The 23,500-nt window shown below is 36.5% G+C and overlaps 1 protein-coding gene and 1 pseudogene across 2 annotated transcripts in view; both read right to left on the bottom strand.

The window, feature by feature from the left end:
• The window catches only part of LOC307061544 (N(6)-adenosine-methyltransferase non-catalytic subunit METTL14-like), a 34,035-nt pseudogene extending 22,003 nt beyond the window's left edge, over positions 1 to 12,032 (bottom strand). The window contains exons 1-2 of the transcript in view: positions 11,793 to 12,032; positions 10,823 to 11,570 (exon numbers count right to left, since the gene is read on the bottom strand). The product of the transcript in view is annotated as a N(6)-adenosine-methyltransferase non-catalytic subunit METTL14-like (transcript). The remainder of the gene's footprint in view (positions 1 to 10,822; positions 11,571 to 11,792) is intronic.
• Positions 12,033 to 12,892: 860 nt separating this feature from the next.
• On the bottom strand, positions 12,893 to 23,374 carry LOC307061109 (amine sulfotransferase-like; the record flags this gene model as incomplete). The annotated part of the gene is made up of 6 exons (XM_079716096.1): positions 12,893 to 13,014; positions 14,455 to 14,641; positions 17,348 to 17,442; positions 18,385 to 18,511; positions 21,177 to 21,385; positions 23,233 to 23,374. 6 exons carry the CDS (start codon positions 23,372 to 23,374, stop codon positions 12,893 to 12,895), a joined length of 882 nt encoding a protein of 293 aa, XP_079572222.1.
• Positions 23,375 to 23,500: the final 126 nt, after the last annotated feature.

Raw genomic sequence — 23,500 nt, 5'->3', positions numbered from 1 at the left:
GAAACTGAGGAATCCCTGGAAATGAACAGGCTACAGATGCCAAAGATGTAAATACACTATATTAATATTTATTATTCACTGAGGTTTTTCAGAAATGATCCAAGGACAGTTAAAGATTAAAGTCTGTAATTAAATGTATTTTTTTTCTGAAAGTGCTATATAGGAATTTTTTTGTGCTGAGCTTAGAATTCTATTCTTAATTTATATCCCAGGTGAACTTAAGGGAAATCTTTCATCTTCCTGTGGAAAAGCTTGTGAAATTTGGATTCTGCTCCAGATTCATGTGATCTTAAAGTCTCCAATTGAATATGAGAAGAAAAACAAGGAGATGGCTTCAGTGAAGTTTTGGGGGAACAGGAACATGATAACTTAGTGTTGGATAAAACATTATTTTCCCACTTTTATTTTTATTTCCACTAAGTTCCCAGTTACTCTTCCACATAGCCATGGCTCTGCCAGCTTATGGCAATAAGGCAAACTTATCATTGGAGTTATACTATTGTTAGATTTAATTAGCCTCCCTACTCAGCTGTCAGCCACCTGGGAAAAAGCAAAATTAATAAAACAGGATCACAAATTTTTTCCAGGCTAACATTAGTTATTGTATCTTACAGTCCTTTAAAAATTCCATAGGATCATATATCATTGAGCTAACATTTACTGATGAGGGCAAGCAAGGGACAAGACCAGATATCTTTGAGCTAATATCTACTGATGAGGACATGGGTGGTCAGAGAGGTTATTAAAAGCAGCCCACATTTACAGAGTTTATAATGGCAGACTTGAATTCACTCCATCTTTTCCTTATTTAAGTATGAGACAGACTTAAACTAAACTTACAGAGATACAAAATTGCCATGACAAATAGAAGCTGATAGGAGAGGCCAGAAAAGAAGCACTGATTTTAGAAACACACTGAATTGAGAATAAACAACTAAAATAAACTGAAACACTGAACAAATGGAAAACACAAACAAAAACCTAGTGCAGGAGTGGAAAAGCCATTGCAAATTATGTTCAGCCAGGTAACCCCCAAGAGAGAAGTGTTTGTGTATCTGCAAAGTAAACATGGGTATATGCTTCACTTCCACAAAGATAGTTTGCTCCTACTATCAATATTTTTCTTCTTAGCCATTTCAGTCTCTAATTTTCAGGTTTTGTTAAAGTCATAGAAACACAGAAAGTTTTCTTTTTTCAAAAACCAAAACATGCAAAGCAGTTGACAATCGCCTTAGAATCCTGAACACAGTAGAATGTGCTGGGACAAACAGGAAAGAATATGTGCTCTCATCAGGTAGGCTGCATTGTTACCAGTGCTTCATATTTTCAAGAAGAGGGAAAGAGACAACCTGAGAGGAAAGGAAAGAAATACTAACTTAGAGAGGTCAAAGTCAACATTTATTGCTATTTGACAAAAAGGCATATTACCCTGTAATTGCAATATCAATGTCTATAATTCTATTATTACACATTTTCTATGTACTAAGTTAGAAGATCACAGAATATAATTTAGAATGATTGTATAAAATAATAAAAATATTTTAACATGTTCATATTTATCAGTTTTACAAAGAATTTATTCTAAACACTCAATTACCAAGTAAATGAGCTGTTACTATAAATTTCTATGATACGAGATTCTGGTGTAATGAAAAACATGTAATAGTCCCTTCCACTAAGAAAAGAAGTACAAATTTTGCTGTTAATTCTCCCCAGGCGGAGGTTCAGGACACACCACTGAGGTGGTATAAGAGCAGCCAGTGATGGCCAAAAGATCCTGTGGCCAATGTCAGTGAGGCAACAAGGTAAACAGGAAATGAACAACAGTTTTGCCTCCAGCACCGCTCTAAGCATTGGTAGATTTTCAGGAGCCATGCAGTAGACCAGGTGATTTTAGGTTACTGATCAGATACCTTCAGGAAGCAAATAATGTAGTCTCATGAAGACCACCAGGCAGAAATATTGGAAAATAAACTGTCTAGAGAAGGGAAGGGGACCATGAGGGCTCCACTTTTTGGAAACTGGCAAGAAACCCAGCACTTTGCACTTTGGTTCGTTTGTACCACAGACCAAGACAACCATACACTGCTGAATTTCACCTTTGGGAAGGAAATGGCCTCTTCTTTTTATCCCAAGCTGGCTTTTCAGAATATTTTTGTAATTTGCTCTTTGGGCATGTTCTGAAATGTGGCCTGTCTCACAGCATCATCCATCGTCTCCTCACTCAGTTCTTTTCCCTGAAGTTTGCAGACTTCAACACAGAACTTCTGAGATCCCCAAATAAATCAGAGTATGATAAATTATGAAAATTATAAGAAGAAAGACATACAAATGGCACAGTGAAATGTCATCATCGGAGTAAAAAATGTAGGTGCTGGCTTAAAATACAGAGGTACACAGTTAGAAGTGACTTTCTTATCCTGTCAAGGTATAATTCATTTGTCTACAGTTACAGTGTTCATTTGGGTATATTTTAAAGGTGCTTATATATCACTTTATCTGTGCTCACTGCAGAAACATTTTGGGAGTAGTTGCTATTTGTCAGACACCACCCTGAGTAATGGCGCAAGTGAACTAAGGAATGACAATGACAGAACTGCTGGAAGTTGTGTTCAAGGACCTATGGAGGACCTATGGGGAATTTCAGAGAATTTCCAACATGAAGATAAATGTGTTCTGGGTCTTAAAGGAAAAACAGGGGTTCTCTAGCTAGGCAAAACTGGAGAACATAGTCTAGAGAAATGAAGTAGTATATGCAATCTGTCTTTGCATGGAAAGTGTGAGATGCCTGGTCACAGAAAAGGTAGAAGTTGAGGATCCCTGGAGCTTGATGGGGACAGGAGTGGGATGGGAAACTTGGGAGATGTGGCTGGAGGAACTGGAGGGGGCCATATTGTGAGAGCGTTGCAAAGCCAGCCAGATACTTGAATTTTTTTTTTGGTGAGTGATTTGGACTCAAAAGGAGAGTCTAGGGCAGACTTTAACCAAAGCTAGCTAAAAATATTCAGCAGCAGGGCTACCCTGGTGGCGCAGTGGTTGAGAGTCTGCCTGCCGATGCAGGGGACACGGGTTTGTGCTCCAGTCTGGGAAGATCCCACATGCCGCGGAGCGGCTGGGCCCGTGAGCCATGGCCGCTGAGCCTGCGCGTCCAGAGCCTGTGCTCCGCAACGGGAGAGGCCACAACAGTGAGAGGCCCGCGTACCGCAAAAAAAAAAAAAAAAAAAAAAAAAAAAAAAAAAAAAAATTCAGCAGGTGGAAGCCAACAGTTCTTGTCTTCATTGCCATCTTTCTTTTCTTTCCTACTGAGAGATCTCTGGTGGTGTTCTGGCAATAGTGTCTAGCTCAATAATGGAATAATCCTGATTGATCCAAGAGATCCCCATGCCAATTCCATTCTCCTTTACAACAGAGTGGTCTATGTCAGTCATTTGACTGAATTTTGTAGTTGAATGGAAACTGAAAGTCAAATAGAAGCTTCTGACCAATTTTCCATCACCATTTATTGAATAGACTGCCATTTCCCCATTGTATATTCTTGGCTTCTTTGTCATAAATTAATTGACCATATATGTCTGGGTTTATCTCTGACCTCTGTGTTCTGTTCCACTGATCATTGTGTCAGTTTTTATACCAATACCATAATTTTTTATTATTAGAGGTTTGTAATATAGTTTGAATACAGGAAGTGTGATGCTTCCAGCTTTGCTCTTTTTTCTCAAGATTGCTTTGGCAATTGCGGGCTATTGTGGTTTCATACCAAAAAAGTTTTTTTTAATAAATTTATTTATTTATTTAATAAATTTATTTATTTATTTACTTATTCTTTTGGCTGTGTTGGGTCTTCATTTCTGTGTGAGGGCTTTCTCTAGTTGCGTCGAGCGGGGACCACTCTTCCTCACAGTGCGCGGGCTTCTCACTGCCGCAGCCTCTCTTGCTGCGGAGCACAGGCTCCCGACACGCAGGCTCAGTTGCTGTGGCTCACGGGCCCAGTTGCTACGTGGCATGTGGGACCTTCCCAGAGCAGGGCTCGAACCCGTGTCCCCTGCATTGGCAGGCAGATTCTCAACCACTGCGCCACCAGGGAAGCCCTCATACAAATTTTAGAAATGTTATTCTATTTCTGAAAAAAGTAAGTAAAGTTTTCAATTGTATTGAATTGGTAGATTGTATTGGTAGCATGGACTTTTTGAAACTATTAATTCTTTCAGTCCATTAGCATGCAATATCTTTTTATTGTGTCATTTTTTATTTCTTTTAGCAATGTCTTATAGTTTTCAATGTATAGGTGCTCACCTCCTTGGTTTGATTTATTCTTAGGTATTTTATTCTTTTTTTAAATTCTTTTTGATACAATTGTAAATGAGATTCTTTTTTAACTTCTCTTTCTGTTAATTTGTTTGTTGTGTGAAGAAATGCAACATAATTTTTATATTGATTTTTTATTCAATGCCTCTACTGAATCACCAAAGCAACACTTATCAACACACTCTGTAAAGTGTTTCCACGATTTCAGTTCTATTACAATGTCCCCCATATAAACCAAGCTTAATATCTGCTAAGTCCAGATGGTACCTGTAAAACTAATTTTTTTTCCAAACCCGAACTAATTTTTAATAAATAATTCAGGGCTTCCCTGGTGGCGCAGTGGTTGAGAGTCCGCCTGCCGATGCAGGGGACGCGGGTTCGTGCCCCGGTCCGGGAAGATCCCACATGTCGTGGAGCAGCTGGGCCCATGAGCCATGGCTGCTGAGCCTGTGTGTCCGGAGCCTATGCTCTGCAACGGGAGAGGCCACAGCAGTGAGAGGCCCGCGTACCACAAAAAAATAAATAAATAAATAAATAATTCAATAGTAATGCATTCCATCTCAAAATTCTTTGGAGCTTATTTCTTTTAACCACTCTAAGGATGCCAGTGAACTTCCCCAAGATGTTTGTTTGTTTATATTTTCACCTTAAAACAAGTAAAGATAAAATCAGGGCTCTTAGTTCCTTTGTCACACCGAAGGGCTGTGTTTTTTTCTGATTTCATGATAGTAGTGATTCAAATTAATCCTGCAGCTCCTTTTCTGTTAACTGTAATTCAAGTAAGATTTCATTTTACGATTTTGTGTGACTCCTCTGCTTCTCCTTCCTTAGCCTGCTCTCATAGAGCTTTACCTTTACAAGTATAGACAAATTAAGAGCTCAAGGCCCCTTTCACTTCTTTTTTTTCCCTTATTGTATAGCATAGGTCTTCCTACAGATGTTGAGTAAAAGTAGTGATAGCTGGCATCCTTGTCCTGTTCCTCACTATAAATGTCTATTGCATTTGATATTTGTGGTAGTTTTGGTAGGCTCTGTTATCAGGTTAAAGAAGTTCCCTTGTCTCCCTAGTTTATTAGTAGTTTTTATTATGAATTGCTGCTGAATTTTATTGGATGCTTGTTCTGCAGTAATGGGATGATAATTCAGGCTTTCTCTTATATTCTAGTAATAAGAGTGAACTACACTAGTAAATGTTGAAAACAGTCTTTATGCTTGAAATAAACCCACCTTGGTCATGGTGTATTTTTTAACATTGCTGGATTTGTTTTGCTTATAATTGGTTTAGGATTTTTTCATTAATATGCCATCAACGTTCTGAAAGATGTGTGATGTCAACAATCTTACAAATGTCACTACTCAACTGATTTACATCCATGATAGATTTGATACCGTTTATAGTGAATCCAGGGGAGACTCACTAATCTCCCCTCCAAGATGAGTAAGAACCCAGCAGGCTGGACTGAGAACTGGTATGCAATGTCTCAAACACCTGGGCAGTTTTAAAGGTAAAGAAAAGATTTAAGATTTTATGGTTGCAATGCTTGACCTAAAACTAAGCAAACTGAGATGTCACCAACTTCTAGGCAGAAAAAAAACAACGATAGATGTGCTAAGAAATTTACAGAGTAAAAGACTCCAGGGATAAAGCAATGTGTTACTACTTTGGGGAAAGTAAACAAGGTCATAATTTTCAAACTAGGTGGTAAAAATAGGGGCTGCAACATATTCATGAAAATCAGGAATAATCTTTTTTTTGTGTGTGTGTTGACTTAAACCCCAGTGTACCTTTGAGCAACATTAACCACTCAGTACAACATTGCTTCAATGGCACTAATCAACCCATGTTCTAAAAAGCACAATTTAAAAATAAGGTTTTTTTTTTTTTGCAGTGTAAGATTTGAGGATAATTTATTTTAATTTAAAATTATTTAATTATTATAGAGAAATATAAAGCAATTAGAGTAATTGAAAGACATATTAGGAATTAGTTCTGACTGAGATAATCTGATAATAAAAATCTTGCTGGGTTTTCAAACATATTTTGTTCCATCTCCTACTAAACATTTATGAAATATCAGCTGTTGGCTCAGTATTTAGCTTCTTCATATGTGCCAGCAGAAATGACACCATATGCATTTCAAATGGCCTTATATCATAGAAATTCAAGATATATTTAACTCTTTTCTGACCCTCAAAGTTTCTATAAATGTGGGTAGGCTACTGTCAATGTCTAGAACAGGCACGTCTGTACATGTGTATTACCAAACCAGAGTGAAGACTGAAATAGGTGTCCCACTCTTCAAACTTGCCAGATTTTAGACATGTTATAGTAAAGACATTATCATTTCTAATTTCAAAATCATCTAGATTTGTTAATCCCTTTGAATTTTCTACATAGACTATCATATCATTTGCAAATGATGATTTTCCAATCTATATACCTTTTCTTGCCTTTTCTTGCTTTATGGTCCTAGCTAGGCTTTTCCAGGACTATGCTGAATAGGAGTGTTGAGAATGGACTTAAATATCCAATTACTATTACAGTTTTGCTGACATATGTTTGGATATTTATCTCATGCATCAAAGCTACTGAGCAGTATGCTACCTTACTGACTCCTTTGGTTTTGTTCCAGAACCTGCCCTAATGGCTGTGGTTTAGACTAGCAATTATTTAATTGAGTTGAGGTATTGTATTAGTTTCCCAGGGCTGCTGTAACAAAATACTGATGTACAGATGGCTTAAAGCAAGAGGAATTTATTGCCTCACAATCTGGATCTAGAAGTCCAAAATCAAAATGTCAGTAGGGACATACTCTCTTTAAAACCTGTAGGAGAGAATCCTTCCTTGCCTCTTCTAGGTTCTGGTGTTTGCCGGCCATTTGTTTGCATCCTTTGGCTTATAGATGCATCATGCCAAACTTAGCCTCTGTCATCACATGACTGTCTTTAACCCAGTGTCTTTCCTCTTCTCATGAGCACATCAGTATTATTGGATTAGATGCCCTTCCTACTCCAGTATTTGAAAAAAAACTAATTACATCTACAATGACCTTATTTCGAATAATGTCACATTTGAGGTAAGGGAGTTTAGGACTTACACATACCCTTTGAGGATAATTCAGCCATAATAAGTATAGGAGATTTTTTCCCCTGTCCATCTCATCCTCTCTAGGACATTACAGCTTTCTATATGCTGTGTTTGTACTCCATGGCTATTTTGCTTGGACCATAAGTTGACTGCTTAGGGAAGCCTGGTGACCTACCCTACACCATTCAGTTTCTCTTCCTGAATTTGAATTCAACAACAGCTATCTTTTTTTGTTGTTTGAACTGAGAAAATTTGTGTTGCAGAGTCCAAGCTCATACCGCTCAACATAACAAGCCAATAAATGGAGAGGAGGTGTTGGGACAAGGAATAGCAACTATATTCAGAAAGCCAGAAGACTGAGAAGTTGGCATACTAGTGTCCCAAAGAACCATCTTACCCAAGTTAGAATTCAGGCTCCTTTTATACTAAAAGGGGAGGAAGAGCAGCTGGTTATTGCAGACTTCTTGGTGCTCACCCGACCCCAGAGAGGACGTGATAATCCTTTGCTCTTGCAGCTGTCCATAGATGTCTGGTCACATGTTCCTATAAACCTTTAACAAGACAAATGTTATTTTCTGTTCTGCATCTTTTTATCTCTATATGAATGAAAAGTGTTTTGTGTTTAAATGTCAAGCCTGGGATGCAGAGCCTTGAGAAAGGCTGTTATGTATACTCAGGCTATAGGCAACATTCTTTTAGACAAAGGTGCAGAGCCAGCATGACTAAGCATGGGCAACAGAGCACAAAGTTTAGAGGTAAAAGAATGTCTCCCATGTGGAGTCAAGTTTGTTCTTCTCTGCTACTTTTGGACATAGTATATGACTGCCACCATGCTGAAGCAAAGCCAGTCTTCAGAAAGAGAGGGAGAGAAGAATGTGTCCTTCACATGCAGAACAGAGATGAGAGACCATGAAGTTCTAAGACAAGAGAGAGAGAGAAAAAATGTCAAAAAGATATGAATCCCTGACAGCTTCATACTTCTTGGTTCTAGATCTTCAAGAAGTTCAAGAAAATTCTTATTCTGTGAATCATTTTAATGAACTACCCTATTTTGAATAAGCTGCTTAGAAGTAGCTTGACCGAGATGCAAGGAGAAAGTTTCGAAAATGAGAGAAAATCTCAGATTTAGTGTTCTTCACAAAGATGTAAATAGATGTTTTACCTGTGCAATAAAAATAAGCTAGTTGCATGCACATGGAAAAGTAGTTAGTTGAAAAAAAGAAATGTAGTGAAAGTAAAATTTAAACTGCAGAAAATTGACTTAACAGATAGGAGTTTGGAAGTTTCCTAGAAAAGAAATTACAGGATTATAGAATGTGACCATTCTTAAGACTTTTGATCCTGTTTCAAAATTGCTATAAAGAACACTTGAACTAGTTTTGTCACAATTTATATGAGACAACATTCATTTTGCCTTACTCTAACATTGAGCATTCCTAGGGTTTTAAACTTTTGCCAGTTATGAATCCCAATGTTTTATCTTTTCTCCAAACTGCAAGGGTTTTGTTCATCTGGTAGTCCAGAAAATTTTCATGCCTGTGAATTATTTCACAAATTTTATTAATATATGGAAAAGGGCTTCCCTGGTGGCGCAGTGGTTGAGAGTCCGCCTGCCGATGCAGGGGACACGGGTTCGTGCCCCGGTCTGGGAAGATCCCACATGCCGCGGAGCGGCTAGGCCCGTGAGCCATGGCTGCTGGGCCTGCGCGTCCAGAGCCTGTGCTCCGCAACGGGAGAGGCCACAGCAGTGAGAAGCCCACGTAATGCAAAAAAAAAAAAAAAAAAAAAAAAAAAAAAAAAATAATATATGGAAAAATACAGAAAAATTCACAAATTATACATGCATAGCACGATGTATAGTCACAGTGTCTACACCTATGGAGCCAGCAGTAAGATCAAGAAGCAGAATATTACCAACACCCTAGGAATGCTCTCATTTGCCTAGCCAGTTATACCATCTCCCAAAGAAAGCCAACTCTCCTTCTAAACCCATAAATTAATTTTACCTATTTTTAAATCTTATATAATGAAGTATGAAATCAGTGTCTGGTTTTTTACACTGAGTAGTATGTTTCTGAGATTCATGAATGTTTTCAAGTAGTGTAATTCACTCATCCTTACTGTTTCTACTTTTATGAAATGTCACAATTTACTTATTCATTTTACTGTCACGAACATTGGATTCTTTCCATTTGTTGGCTATTATGGACGATGGTGCCTTCAAGTATCAATGATTGTGAATTTACTAAATTTTTTCTTTTCAGTATCTTCCAATTTTTTTAAAGGTTTAAAGTTTCATTAGAAAAATCATATGCAAAATAAAAAATATATTTATCAAGAACAATAATGGCAATATTTCATTCAGCAAATTCATTTAATACATGGGTTACAGTATAGAAAGAGAAATGACAACATAAAGTCTCACACAACTAACTGATCTGGAAAACCAGTCCCTTAAAAGGCAACGGTAGTTCCATTTTCCAAGCACTCTTTTTTTTTTGTGGTACGCGGGCCTCTCACCGCCGCGGCCTCTCCCGTTGTGGAGCACAGGCTCCGGATGCGCAGGCCCAGCGGCCATGGCTCACGGGCCCAGCCGCTCCACGGCACGCGGGATCCTCCCAGACCGGGGCACGAACCCGCGTCCTCTGCATCGGCAGGCGGACTCTCAACCACTGCGCCACCAGGGAAGCCCTCCAAGCACTCTTCTTAAGTTGAGGATCTGTAATTTGTTTTACATTGTTTTCTCCATAACAAGTTTAAAGATGCATGTCATTTCCTCATCACCAAGTACTTTATTCCCCAAAATGTTTAAACCAAGTACCTGATAACCAGGTGTCTCTGTTGCCTCCAATTCTTTTATTTTGTTAAGGAATATGAAACTGTTTTGAAAGTCAATCCAAGATCAAGTCCGTACGAAAGTTCTAGCACTTGGATATTTGTCCTTGTTCGCTTTTTAGGAAGTATGATTAACAGTCATCAGTAGCTGCACAACTGAGATTATAATGAGTATTTTTTTTCTCTTTGTAAAGTCTGCCTACTAGGTTCTACCTCTTCCCTGCCCACCCCTGGGAGCTCCACCTCCCCAGTTAGATTTAGATTTGGGAGGAGGTGATTTTGTTCCAAGTCTCTCAGTTTCTTCTGTGGTCAAATTATATGAGTTATTTAAGATTTTTCAAAAAGGAAGAAAAAAGCAGTCTCTTTTTATTGTTTCAACAAGAAAATATTAAAAGCCTAAGAGAGGGGCTTCCCTGGTGGCACAGTGGTTGAGAGTCCGCCTGCCCATGCAGGGGACACGGGTTCGTGCCCCAGTCTGGGAAGATCCCACATGCCGTGGAGCGGCTAGGCCCGTGAGCCATGGCCGCTGAGCCTGCGCGTCCGGAGCCTGTGCTCCACAACGGGAGATGACACAGCAATGAAAGGCCCGCGTACCGCAAAAATGTTCAATTATATGAAAAGTTTCTACGGGCTTTTCTATATTGCCAATTTCAGGTTCTTCTGTGATAATCAAGTCAATGTCAACATTAGCATGAATGAAGTCCTGTCTGTACTACGCTTAACAGTTCCTTTGATCCCCATAAGGCAGTGTTCCTTTGTTCTCTGGAAGACGGCCTTTGGATCTAAAGTCTTAGTCTTCCCAGGATTGTTTTTATTGGTTTTAATCCAACAAGTATCTTCACATCTGTATGTTTACTTGCATAAACACACTCTTCCAAGGTCCAATCCCTCCCCAGAACCACACCAGAGAAAAATAAATAATCGAGGTGCTGCAATCTCATCAATTTCTAACGTCATGATATCACCCCAAGTCCAGCATTTTTCATTAGCAGTGATGCCAGTCTCTCTGTAATATTCTTCTAAAGGGGGGTTCAAGAAGAATCACATCAAATTTGGGTGTTAGGTCTCTGATGTCAAAGAGTTCTATATCTGCTTGTAAGTACATAGGAGGAGTGTTAAATTTATCTATTAACTCATCCTTCAGCCTGATGAGCTCCCTCAGTTTAGGGTATTCTTCAAATCTGTCAGCCAAACCTACATCTCTGACGAAATTTTGAGGTCTATGTTCAGTGTCTACAAAATGTTGGCAGTAATCATTATGGGGATTTAAACTCTGTGTTCCCTTAAGAAGAGTACTAGAATCTTTGTAAATCTCTTCTTCATATGGCAAATTCTCTTCCTCCTATTGCTTTTTTTTTTTTTTTTTTTTGCGCTACACGGGCCTCTCACTGTTGTGGCCTCTCCCGTTGCAGAGAACAGGCTCCGGACACGCAGGCTCAGCGGTCATGGCTCACAGGCCTAGCCGCTCCGCGGCGTGTGGGATCTTCCCGGACCAGAGCACGAACCCATGTCCCCTGCATCGGCAGGCGGACTCTCATCCACTGCGCCACCAGGGAAGCCCCTCCTGTTGCATTTCTAATTCATCCTTATATTCTTCCATTTTGTCTTCATCTGTCTCTCCTTCATCCTGATACTTAACATTTTGCATTTGGAGCAGAAGTATCATAGGAAGCCCTGCAAGTTTCTCTTGTTTCAGCAATTTCTCTCTGCTCGTCTTTGCATCAATACTGGCAGCACTTTCAGCTCCCAACTGCTGCACGAGAAGCTGTCGCGGTAACTTCTGCCGCTTCCGGATCTCCTGCATGTCCCAACCCTTGTTTTCCACTACCTCGAAAATGTGACAATTAGCGGATGAATACCCGCCCAATTTTTCTTCGGAGACTGTGGAACACAAAATTCTCCAGGAGCTTCAGGCGACGGGTACCCAGTATTTTTTCAATAGGTGTTTCCTCTTCCAATGTATTTATGCTTCACAGGTTTTTCTCCATTTGGGAATTACAAACTCATTCAGCTATATTTTTCTAGTTCTTCAAAATGATTTTGTCTTAAATATTTAACTATTATATACACTTTGAATTAGTTTATTGAGTGATATGTTATGAATACATCTATTTTTAATCCAAATAGTTAAATCATTGCACCATAACATGAAGTAATCCACCTTTGAAACTTCGATCTTTAGTGCAGATTTCGTGACCTCATAAATTATTAACAGATGCATATGTTTACATGTGTTTTCTTTATTTCAACACTCATACTGATTTTAAACCAAAGAATTAATGTTTAATTAGAAGAAATAAAGGACTTTTAATGTTGATTAATTCTAAATGTAATTATAGATAAAGAAAAAAATACACTCAACAGAAATCTCAATCATTTGAGAAATCTCAATCTCAAATCAAAAGACATGCAGAATTCATTTTGCATGCTATTTTTCCTTTTGTCATATTGGCTACCAATGCCGAATATTACTCAAATCATTTTAATTTAAAATGTTCAAAATGTCCATCAAACTCATGGCAACTAATGTAAGTACAGCTTACTCATTTTGTTTATTAATAAAGTCATATAATTAACATTTATGTGAGCAGCACAAATTAGTATGTATATTTAAAATATGCTTTCTGGCTAGTAGATTTTTTATGTGATTGTTTTACACTGATTCTACTCCTCATTTATATCCCAGATGAACTTCAAGGGAAAATCTTTCATCTTCATTTGGAATATTCTGTCAAATCTTTCATTTTGCTCCACGGTCAAGTGATGTTTCCAGTCTCCGATGGTACCTAGTGGGATAAGCACATGGACAGCACTTGGTGAGGAGATAGCACTATCAGGACAAAAGTTTCCTGCAACCCACTCTAATCTGTTCTCCAAGGCAAGCTAAATGTCTATCTGTTAGTTCCCTATGGGGCTTGATACCTTACTTTTTTCTTATACAGGGATGAGCTAAGAAAAAATCTTAGGATGCAGTAACACAGAAAATAGAGTTATCGTCCACTTCCTTATGTATTAGACTTCCACCAGCCACTGCATTAAATTATAGCCTTTCCTTAGAAGGAAAAATAAAGCTAAAATACATGAAGAGATTAGAATATTTAAAAATATTTCAGTAAGTGCCAGGCACCACACTTGGCAAACTACATCTATAATGAATATAATTCTTAACCAACACTTCAAGGTAAATACTACTTCATTAAAAAAATTGGACCCAAATGTTTTCAAGTAATGAAATCAAAGTCACAGAGGTTGGCCAGAGCTGCCATTGCTGCAGTTTTATATGACAAAAGTTTGAAACCATCATTATTCAGACAATTTTACAATGAAGACTAATAATTTGGCATTTTTAAGGTATCAGATTTTCTTATGTAAAGGTTATTGTTGGAATGTGGAATAGTAAGCAAGCTTTTATGGGCATGAAAAATGCTTTATATGTAATCTGATTGAGCAATGAGAAGTGAAAGCTGATAATACCTGGGACAAAAGAAGAAACAATAACTTTTAAAAATATCAATATCTACATCAATTTCAATAAGATCTTTAGATAATTAAGATCAATCAATGCCCATCACATAATGCTAACTTATGAATATTTTAGGGAATAAAATATGAATAAATTAGAGAAGTACCCATTATGTTTTAGAATGATGTACATTAAAAGATTAAATTTAAAAAATTTTGAGCTTAAGGAGTATCAGAAGGAAAATATTTTCTTTCTTAACAACTCCTGGCATATTATAGGAGCACAATAAAAATGTATCACACATTATTGAATAATTGAATAGCAGATTAGGTTAATGAGGTATCAGTCTACTTTTGACAATGAAGGAAATCTAACACATGAGGAAATTACAATAGTTCAAACCCCATCTCTCAAAACAAAATACATGTTAACTTTACTTCTAGGGTGTTCTAGGAAAAATGAAACAAAGACTTGCAGCTATTCTGGTCACATATATCCTTTGCCTCCAGATAAGACTTGTTAACAAATTTTCAAGAGTAGGGTCACTTGTACTAGAAGGAAAGAACCTAATATTTATAAGTCAGAATGGTTCTGTTTCCAGGGATACTTTTAGAGGCTATTTTCAGTTAGAATCTTTGGTCCTCTCTAGGCCCCAGATGGCAGTGCTCAGAAAGAAATGTTGGAAGCACTCCTTACTTAATCTAGGGGCCAAGGAGTCAAGAAAACATTCAACATTTTGCTCCTCTTAACCACTGAGCATCACCTTTGCGCAGGAAATCTCCTTCATTTGTTCTTGTCAAGTTTACAGATTTTAGAATATCATCGTAATTTGCTTGTGGATCAAGCTTCATGTTCTGAAATGTAGCCTGGTTCACAACAGCATCCAAGTCCTCTTCACTCAGTTCTTTTTCAAGAAAATTGCTGATTTTAAGCACAGAACTTCTGAGATCCTGAAAAAATTGTGTGTATAAGAGGCTATTAAACCTATAAGGAATACATGAGTTACAGACCAACATCTTTATCACATATTGGAAAACTGAAAGTGCTTGGGGTTATTCTAAGTCTAAAGTTTGACAAGAATATATTCCTACCTTATTTGTTCTTTGAAAATGAGTGCTCTGGTTGTCAGCTGTTAGAGCATCCTACTGTTTGATTTTATAAGGAGAACTCACCTCAATTCATTCAAATAACCAACACTATTAGGATACCTAATAAGTTTAAAAAACTGCAAGATACTGGAGAAGGTTAAGAGAATAAAAACATGCTATCTGGGTTCATTAAGAATCCACAGGGCTTCCCTGGTGGCGCAGTGGTTGCGGGTCCGCCTGCCGATGCAGGGGACACGGGTTCGTGCCCCGGTCTGGGAGGATCCCACGTGCCGCGGAGCGGCTGGGCCCGTGAGCCATGGCCGCTGGGCCTGCGCGTCCGGAGCCTGTGCTCCGCAACGGGAGAGGCCACAGCAGTGAGAGGCCCGCGTACCGAAAAAAAAAAAAAAAAAAAAAAAAAAAAAGAATCCACAGTATCATGAGGAGTAGAGTCAAGCAAGTAATTAAATACTATGGGCACAACAAAGAAAAGCCCAGGTCTGGATGGCTTCTTTGGTGACTTCTACAAAGCATTTAAAGAATTAACACCAACACTCATCAAGCTCTTCCAAAAAATTGAAAAAAAGGGAATACTTTCAAACTCATTCAATAAGGAGCACTATCCTGATATCACAGCCAGAAAAACACTATGGGAAAAGAAAATCAAAGACCAGTATCATGAAAGATAAAAATGCAAAAATCCTCAACAAATTAATAGCAAAATAAACCAACAACACATTAAGAGAATTATATACCATGATCAAGTGGGATTTACTCCTGTGATGCAAGCAAGGTTAAACATATGATAATCAATAACGTAATACCACATTTACAGAAAAAAGATAAAGAAACGGCATGATTATCTCAACTGATGAAGAAGAAGCATTTGACAATATCCTTCACCTTTTTGTGACAAAACACTGAATGAAGGAAGAATAGAAGGAAACTACCTCCACCTAAAAGGTCATATATGAATTACCTACTACTAAAATTGTACTCAATGGTGACAGACTGGAAGATACTTTGCAAAGATCAAGAACAATGCATTTTTTTTCAGCATAGTACTGGAAGTCCAAGCCAGAGCAATTAGGTAAGAAAAAGAAATAACCAGCATCCAAACTGGAAAAGAAGTAAAATTATTTCTCTTCACAGACAATATGATTTTATACATAGAAGACCCTAAGATTCTGTAAAACAAACTGTTAGGACTAATATACAAATTTTAAAATGTTGCACAGTATAAAACCAACAGGCAAAAGTCAGTTGCTTTTCTATATAATAATAAAGAAAAATCCAAATGGAAATTTTTTTTAAATTCCATTTACAAGTTCAGCAAAGAGAAAAAAATACTTAGGAATAAACTTAACCAAGAGGTGAAAGATTTGTGTACTCAGAACTGCAAGCCAGTGCAAAAGAAATTAAAGAAGACACAAATAACTGGACCAACATCCAATGTTGATGAATTGGAAGACTTAATAATGTCAAGATATCAATACTACCCAAAGTGATCCGCAGATTCAATGCAGTCCTTATCAATATCCCAGTGACATTTTCTTCTAAAATTTATGTGGAATCTCAAGGGACCCTGAAAGTCTAAAGCAATCATGAAAACAGAGAGGAAAGTTGGAGGCATCAGACTCCTGAGTTCAAAACTTACCACAAAACCACAGTTATCAAAACAGTGTGGTGCTGACATAAAGTCAGACAGATAGGTCAATGGAACAGAATGTACAACCCAGAAAGAAACCCTTACATATAAGATCAAATAATTTTGAGAAGGGTACCAAGATCATTCAATGGAGAAAGGACAGCTTTTTCAATAAATAGTTTTGAGAAAATTGAATGTCTACACGCAAAAGAATAACTATGGTATGCTATTTATACCATTTACAAAAATTAACTCAAAATGAATTAGGCTTAAATATATTTCTCCAAGGATAATATATAAAAAATGCATAAGCACATGAAAAGATACTCAACATTATTAATCACTAAGGAAACATAAAACAAAACCAACAATGAGATACTTCACAAGGACTAGAATGGCTATTATTTAAATAAATAAAATAACAAGTGTTGATGAAGATGTGGAGTAATTAGAAATACCTCGTGTACTACTAGTAGGAATAAAATGGTGCAGTCAGTATGGAAAATAGTATGAATAGTATGGTGGTTCCTCAAAAAAATAAGTATATAATTACGATGTCATCCAACAATTCCACTTGGGGGTATAAACCCACAAGGATTCAAAGGGGTACAACAAAGGGGTACTTCCCTTGCTACATTTCTGATAGTATCTTTTCTGTTACCTGCTTTCTCTCCATACCCAAACTGTTTGTCTTAATGTCTCTCAATTACAGACTCTAGTTCTTTTTTTTCTCTCTCCTCTTTCTCCCTTTCTTTCTTACTCCTCTTTTTCTACCTTTCTCCCTTCCCACTCTCAATTTTATGCACATAGTTTCAGTTATAGTCTATACAGTGATACAAGGATAACTAGGAGAATGCAGTTCATTAACCAAGATAAGAAAGGGTCTCAAAGGAATAATTTTAAAAACAAAACACTCCTCCTACCTTCTTCATCTCCTCATACATCATGAACAAAATATTAAAGTCATGTCTGTGTTCATACCAGCCTCTGATGTGATCAAACCAAAGGCTTCCCATCACTGTGGAAAATTAATACATAAGAAGGTAAAAATATTGAACTAATTGAACAGCAAGCTACAGTTTTTCTTTTCTGGATCATCAAGACAAATCAAGCACCAACCACTGGACTAGATCTATGCTACCTTTTTTAAATGGTGTTTGGGCAAACAAGTACATGGTTTTCACAGAAACCTGCCTTTGCAAGGTATTCTGTGTATGTAAGGAATAGGGAATTCAGAAAAAACAATCTCAAAAAATTCATTTTGAAGATTTCTTTAAGGTAAGCCCCTTCATTTTCCTACTTCCTCCACATGAAAACATAAGTCTTTGTTTCCCCTCTTGTTGCCTATTTTAAGATCCGTTCAGAGCAAGTTTAGCTATCTATTTATATTGGGTTGGTCAAAAAGTTCCTTCAGTTTTTGCCATAAGATGTTACAGAAAAACCCGAAGGAACTTTTTGGCCAACCCAGTATTTATCTAACCTGAATATAATTTTTGAAATGAGTGAGAGCCCTGATTCCACATTCCACAAGCCTCTTGCATCAATTAATCCTCCTCAGTGCTGGAATGAACATTTCACAGCTGCCATATAAGGCCTACCCAAGCACCATGACAGAGAACAAAAACTTCACCCAATCTAAACATTAGCTATATTGAAACACCTGGATCTAACTTTGGATCTAACCAGTTTGAATTGCTAGGCCATTTGTAGATCTCTTTTCATTTGGTCAAAATATATCTTTGCAACCTTGACAATGCCCAGAGTGGTCCTGCTGAGGATAGAAAAGCCTTTGGGTGACAGATTAAGTTGACAGACAATAGTGACCGTTTATGTGCAATTCCCCCTTCTATGATTACCCTTCTCCATCTCCCCAAACTTTTTTCCATAGGTTTGAGAATTGTTGACTAAACAGCAACATTGCCTCATAAACATGTTGCCTGAGAAATGAATTAATAGTTACCTTTTCCATCTAGAAACCTTTTCATGAAATGTTCTATGTTCTCTGAAGGTTCAAATGTAAGTAACCAATTTGAAAAATGAAAATATGAAGTCAAAATATCCTTGGGGTTTCTATAGATGTAAACAATCTGCAGGGGGAAGAGTGAAACAATTTTAACAATTATTGGTCATCTTAATAGATTTTTTAATATCTACATAGTATTACATCATATGAATGCATAATAATTTATTTTATCTGGGAAAATCACAATACTGTTTTAGGGAAAGACAACTAATTTCAATAAAAGCATAAGAAAAAGGAAAAATGTTGTGGAATTATGAAGGTAACAGGGTCAGATATACTTATAATGGACTTTAATTAAATCTTCAAAAAATTCTGTTGATTTACATTTATAACTACTTGATAACCTAGCAAAAATACCAAAAGCTTCTAAACTTATTTACAAGACTAGAATAAAAGCAATACTAAAATAAAGATAGAGCAATCGCAAAAAATTAAAGTATATTTTTAAATGATTACAGATAAAAATTTCTGAGTAAAAGAAAACAAAACTCTTCTTGCAGTATGTTAAAACAAGTACTAAACTATGAACAGGTAGGATTTATTCCAGAAATAGAACATTAGTAAATTATTAATGAATTTCATTTCACTATAAATTGAAGGGAGGTTTGGGGAGGAGGGGAGACGTGGTACCGTCACATTTGTCAAAAAAGGCATTTTATGTGAGTAGACCTTTTCTGAACAGCAAAAAGAAAAAAAAAAGTAAAACTCCAAGTAAACTAAGAACAGAAAAAAATTATTTCTCGGCATTATGTGCCTCAAAAATCAATTGCAAAACAAAGCAAAACAAAAAAAGAAAGCCAAGAAAAGATATTAAAAATGCTACAGGGCTTTCCTGGTGGTGCAGTGGTTGAGAGTCCGCCTGCCGATGCAGGGGACACAGGTTCGTGCCCCTGTGTGGGAAGATCCCACATGCCGTGGAGCGGCTGGGCCCGTGAGCCATGGCCGCTGAGCCTGCGCGCCCGGAGCCTGTGCTCCGCAGCGGGAGAGGCCACAGCAGTGAGAGGTCCACGTACCGCAAAAAAAAAAAAAAGAAAATGCTACAAAGACAAGAGAACAACATTCATCATCACCTCCATTATTCTGTTTTTTTCTGAAGATTTTAACTAAGGAAATAGAAGTGCAAATATTGGAAAATAAAGGAATATAAAATGTATTATTATTTTAAGAAGAAATATATTCCAGAGAATATAGGGAAAATTAATAAAACTAATAAGAGAAATTAAGGAAGCCAAATATAATAGTGTACCAAAATCAGTGCCATTTACTTTATAACTAAACAGAAAAAATAATTGTGAAAAAATTACCTGTTCATAATATCCATAAAATAGGAATAAAAAACTGCAACTTCAGAAAAAAAAATGTGTAAAAAACATGCAGAGAAAAACATAGCACATGAGGTGGGTTTGAAAGTAAACCTGATAAACAGAGCATCAGAATAATGAAGGATGAAATGTTGGAGTACTGCAATGCTAATGATTGTCCTAGAATTAATCTATATAATTGATCAATTCTAATCAATATCTAAATATTATTGAGGGAATAAACATATTAAAAATAAAGTTGATAGCAATTTGCCTTATCAGTTATAATATGAAGAACTATCACATATTAAACAGATCGTACCAATTTTGGTATGAAGAATGCAGGGTCAGAGGGAGGAACTATGGAAACGTAGTATATCAAAGTGCAGACTTCAAATTAGTAGGAAAGACTAAATACTTAACAACTCATAGATGGTCAACTGGCCAACCCCCTAGCAAATATCATGCAATAGTCGTATTTCAAATCACATGTATTGCCAGATATAATTTACAGTGAAATGTAAAAAAATAAATACATAAAGTTAATTAGAAAAAATTTGAAGTGTATTTGCATATATTTCCTTTTTTTGGTGGGGAAGTGTTTTCTTGGCAAGACACAAGATCCAGAAGCTATGAAAGAAAGATTGATAGGTTGATTCTATAATATTAGAATCATTCAACAATTTGTAAAGGTAAATTGTTAATTGGGAAAATATTTCCCCCATATAAAGGCTTCTGCAAAACAGTAAATAAAAGACAAGCTAGAGAAAAATGGGCAAAGAATATAATGGATATTTCAAGATCTCAAAATATACAAAAAGATGCTCAAACTTATTAAAAACAAAAAGGTTGCAGTTACTTAAGAATGAGATTGCTTTTACCTAGCACACAATCTCTGGTGAGTGTGTGAGGAAAAAGTCATTCTTGCTATTTGAGAAGTGTGAATTGATACATTATAGAAGGCAAATAGATAATAAGTACCAACACAAAACTTTTGGACACTTTAACCTGAAAATTCTGCTTTTAGGAAAGCATTTCATCAGAACAAAAAAGTGCAAAGATCTATGAGAATGTTTATTGCTATATGATATGTTCATTGGCTGCCACCTACCTGTCCATCAACACACATTCAATATTGTGTAGTCATACAACAAAATCCTACTAAACCATTAAAAAATAGAACTATACATGCTGACATAAAATTATTTTTACTATATGTTACATAATTATACTGCAAACAATGATGTATGGTGACCCAATTTATATATATTCTTATAATTTTGTATATATTTTTATTATGTAAAACGAGATTATAAAGACTATAGTAATCACATTTGAAAAGATGTGGATGAATGGGGCTGGAAAACAATACCTGAATAAAGTAATTTTTTCTGTGAAAAATGTCTATAAGCTATTTCTGTGACTTACTTTAGCTTTTTGTTTCTTGAGACCTTTCGGTGCTAAATAATATGGGATGTGGGAAGTGAAGAGACGAGGGGATGGTCTGTTGCCATGGTCTATTTTCTCTATACTGTGTTCCAGGAAGGGGACCCTATCACATGTGTTCACCAGTTCACTTCTGTTACGATGTCCTTCAAAATAAATCAAGCTTAATATCTGCTGAGTCCAGATTGTACCTGTGAAAACAGATCATCTTGCTTTCAACAATGAGTTAATTTTTAATTATAAATGTCAACAGTAAGGCTGTCCTCAAAATTATTTGGAACTTTTATTTTTTTTAATCACTCTAAGGATGCCAATAATTTGCCCAATTTTTTGTTTGTCTGCATTTACATTAAAATTAATGAAGATAAAATCAAGGACTCAGTTTCTTTTTCACTCTGAAGAGCTGTGATCGTTCTGACTCCATGATAGCAGTGATTCAGATTAATCTTTCACCTCCTCTCTTTCCTGTACTTCAAGTAAAGTCTGTTTCCACGATTTTCTCTGACTACCTTTGTTTCTCTTTCCTTAGTCTCCTTTCTTAGAGTGTTATATTTTAGAAGACAAGTTAAGAACTCAAGTCCTCTTTTACTTTTTTTGTTTACTTATTGTGTAGCATAAGTCTTCCCACACAATATTGAATAACAGTAGTGACAGCAGGCATTCTTTTCTTGTTCCTGATTTTAAATGTAATATTTATTTGTATCACTGTTGCACATGATATTGTGGAAATTTTGGTAAATTCTCTTTATCAAGTTGAAGAAGTTCCCTTTTCTCCTTAGTTTGCTAATGGCCTTCATTATGAATGACTGCTGAATTTTTTGAATGCTTTATTGAGACGATAATTCAGGCTTTCTCTTATACTTCAGTAATGTGGGTGAACTACATTAATAATTTTTTAAACCAATCTTGACTCTTGAAATAAACCCACTTTTGTCATAGTGTATTTATGTTTTAACATTGCTAAATGTGTTTTGCTTATATTGTGTTTAGGATTTTTGCATTTTTGTCCATGAATATACCATCAATGTTCTAAAAGGATGTGAGATGCTAAAAGTCTCACAATGTCACTACACAACCGATGTACCTACGTGATAGATTTGATGCAATTTATAGTGAATCCTGGGGAGACTCACTAATCTCCCCTCCAAGATGAGCAAGAATCCAGCAAGCTGCACTGGGGACTGGTGTGTTGTGTCCCAAACACTAGACTAGGATTAATGGGAAAGAAAAGACTCTTTTATGGACTGCATTGCTTGACCTAAAACTAAGCAAACTGAGATACCCCTAACATCTAATGCAGGAAAAAAATAGCTCAATCAGATGTGCTCATAAGTTCTGAGAGTGGAAGAATTCAGGGGTAAAGCAATGTGTTACTAATTTGAGGAAAGTAAACAAGGTCATGAGTTTCAAAGTAGGTTAAAAGGGAGGGACTGGAGCATTTTCATGAAAATCAGGAATACTTTTTTTTATTGCCTTAGACTCCAGTATATCTTTGAACCACATTAAATACTCTGTACAACATTGCTTCAATGGCACCAGTCATCTTATCATCCTATGTTCTGAAAAGTTCAATATAAAAAATAAGGTTGGGTTTTTGTCTTCTTTTTTTTTTGGAATGTAAGGTTAAGAGCAATTCACTTTAGTTTAAAATTATTGCATTATTCTAGGGAAATAAAAAGCAATTAGAGTAATTGAAAAGAATACTATGAATTAGTTCTGACTGAGACATGATGGTAACAAAAATCTTCCTAGGTTTTTAAATATATTTTCTTCCATTCTCAGACCAAGCCAACAGGTCAGTATTTACCAAGTACCTCCTCTTAGTTCAATATTTGGTTTCTTCATATATTCCATCAGAAATGACAATATATGCATTTCAAATGCATAGAGATTTGAGATTTATTTAACTTTTTGTGATCCTAAACAGTTCTGTAAATGTAGATGGGTTACCGTCAATGTCTGGAAAAGGGCACATTTGTCCACATGAATTACCAAACCATGGTGAGGACTAAAACAGGTGGCCACTCCTCAAACTTACCAGATTTTGGATATGTAATTAAAAACACATCATCATCTCTAATTTCAAAATCATCTAAATGTTCTATAAGGTCAAGATCAAGTAAAGAACGTTGAAAATAATAGCCTTTAAAGTTCAATAAATATGAGTCTGTGTTGTCCATAATTATTCACCTACAAGTAAAAACAGATACAATTATTTCAAAGTTCTGAGTATTTCATAATAACGACTAACACTTCCTGAGTGTTCAGTATGTGCAAAATGTCCCATGTGTATCAACTCATTTAGC

This window comes from Hyperoodon ampullatus, assembly GCF_949752795.1.
Source record: "Hyperoodon ampullatus genome assembly, chromosome: 12".
NCBI lineage: Eukaryota > Metazoa > Chordata > Mammalia > Artiodactyla > Ziphiidae > Hyperoodon > Hyperoodon ampullatus.
The sequence above is the reverse complement of the archived record's forward strand: the minus strand, read 5'-3'. Positions and strand labels throughout refer to the sequence as shown.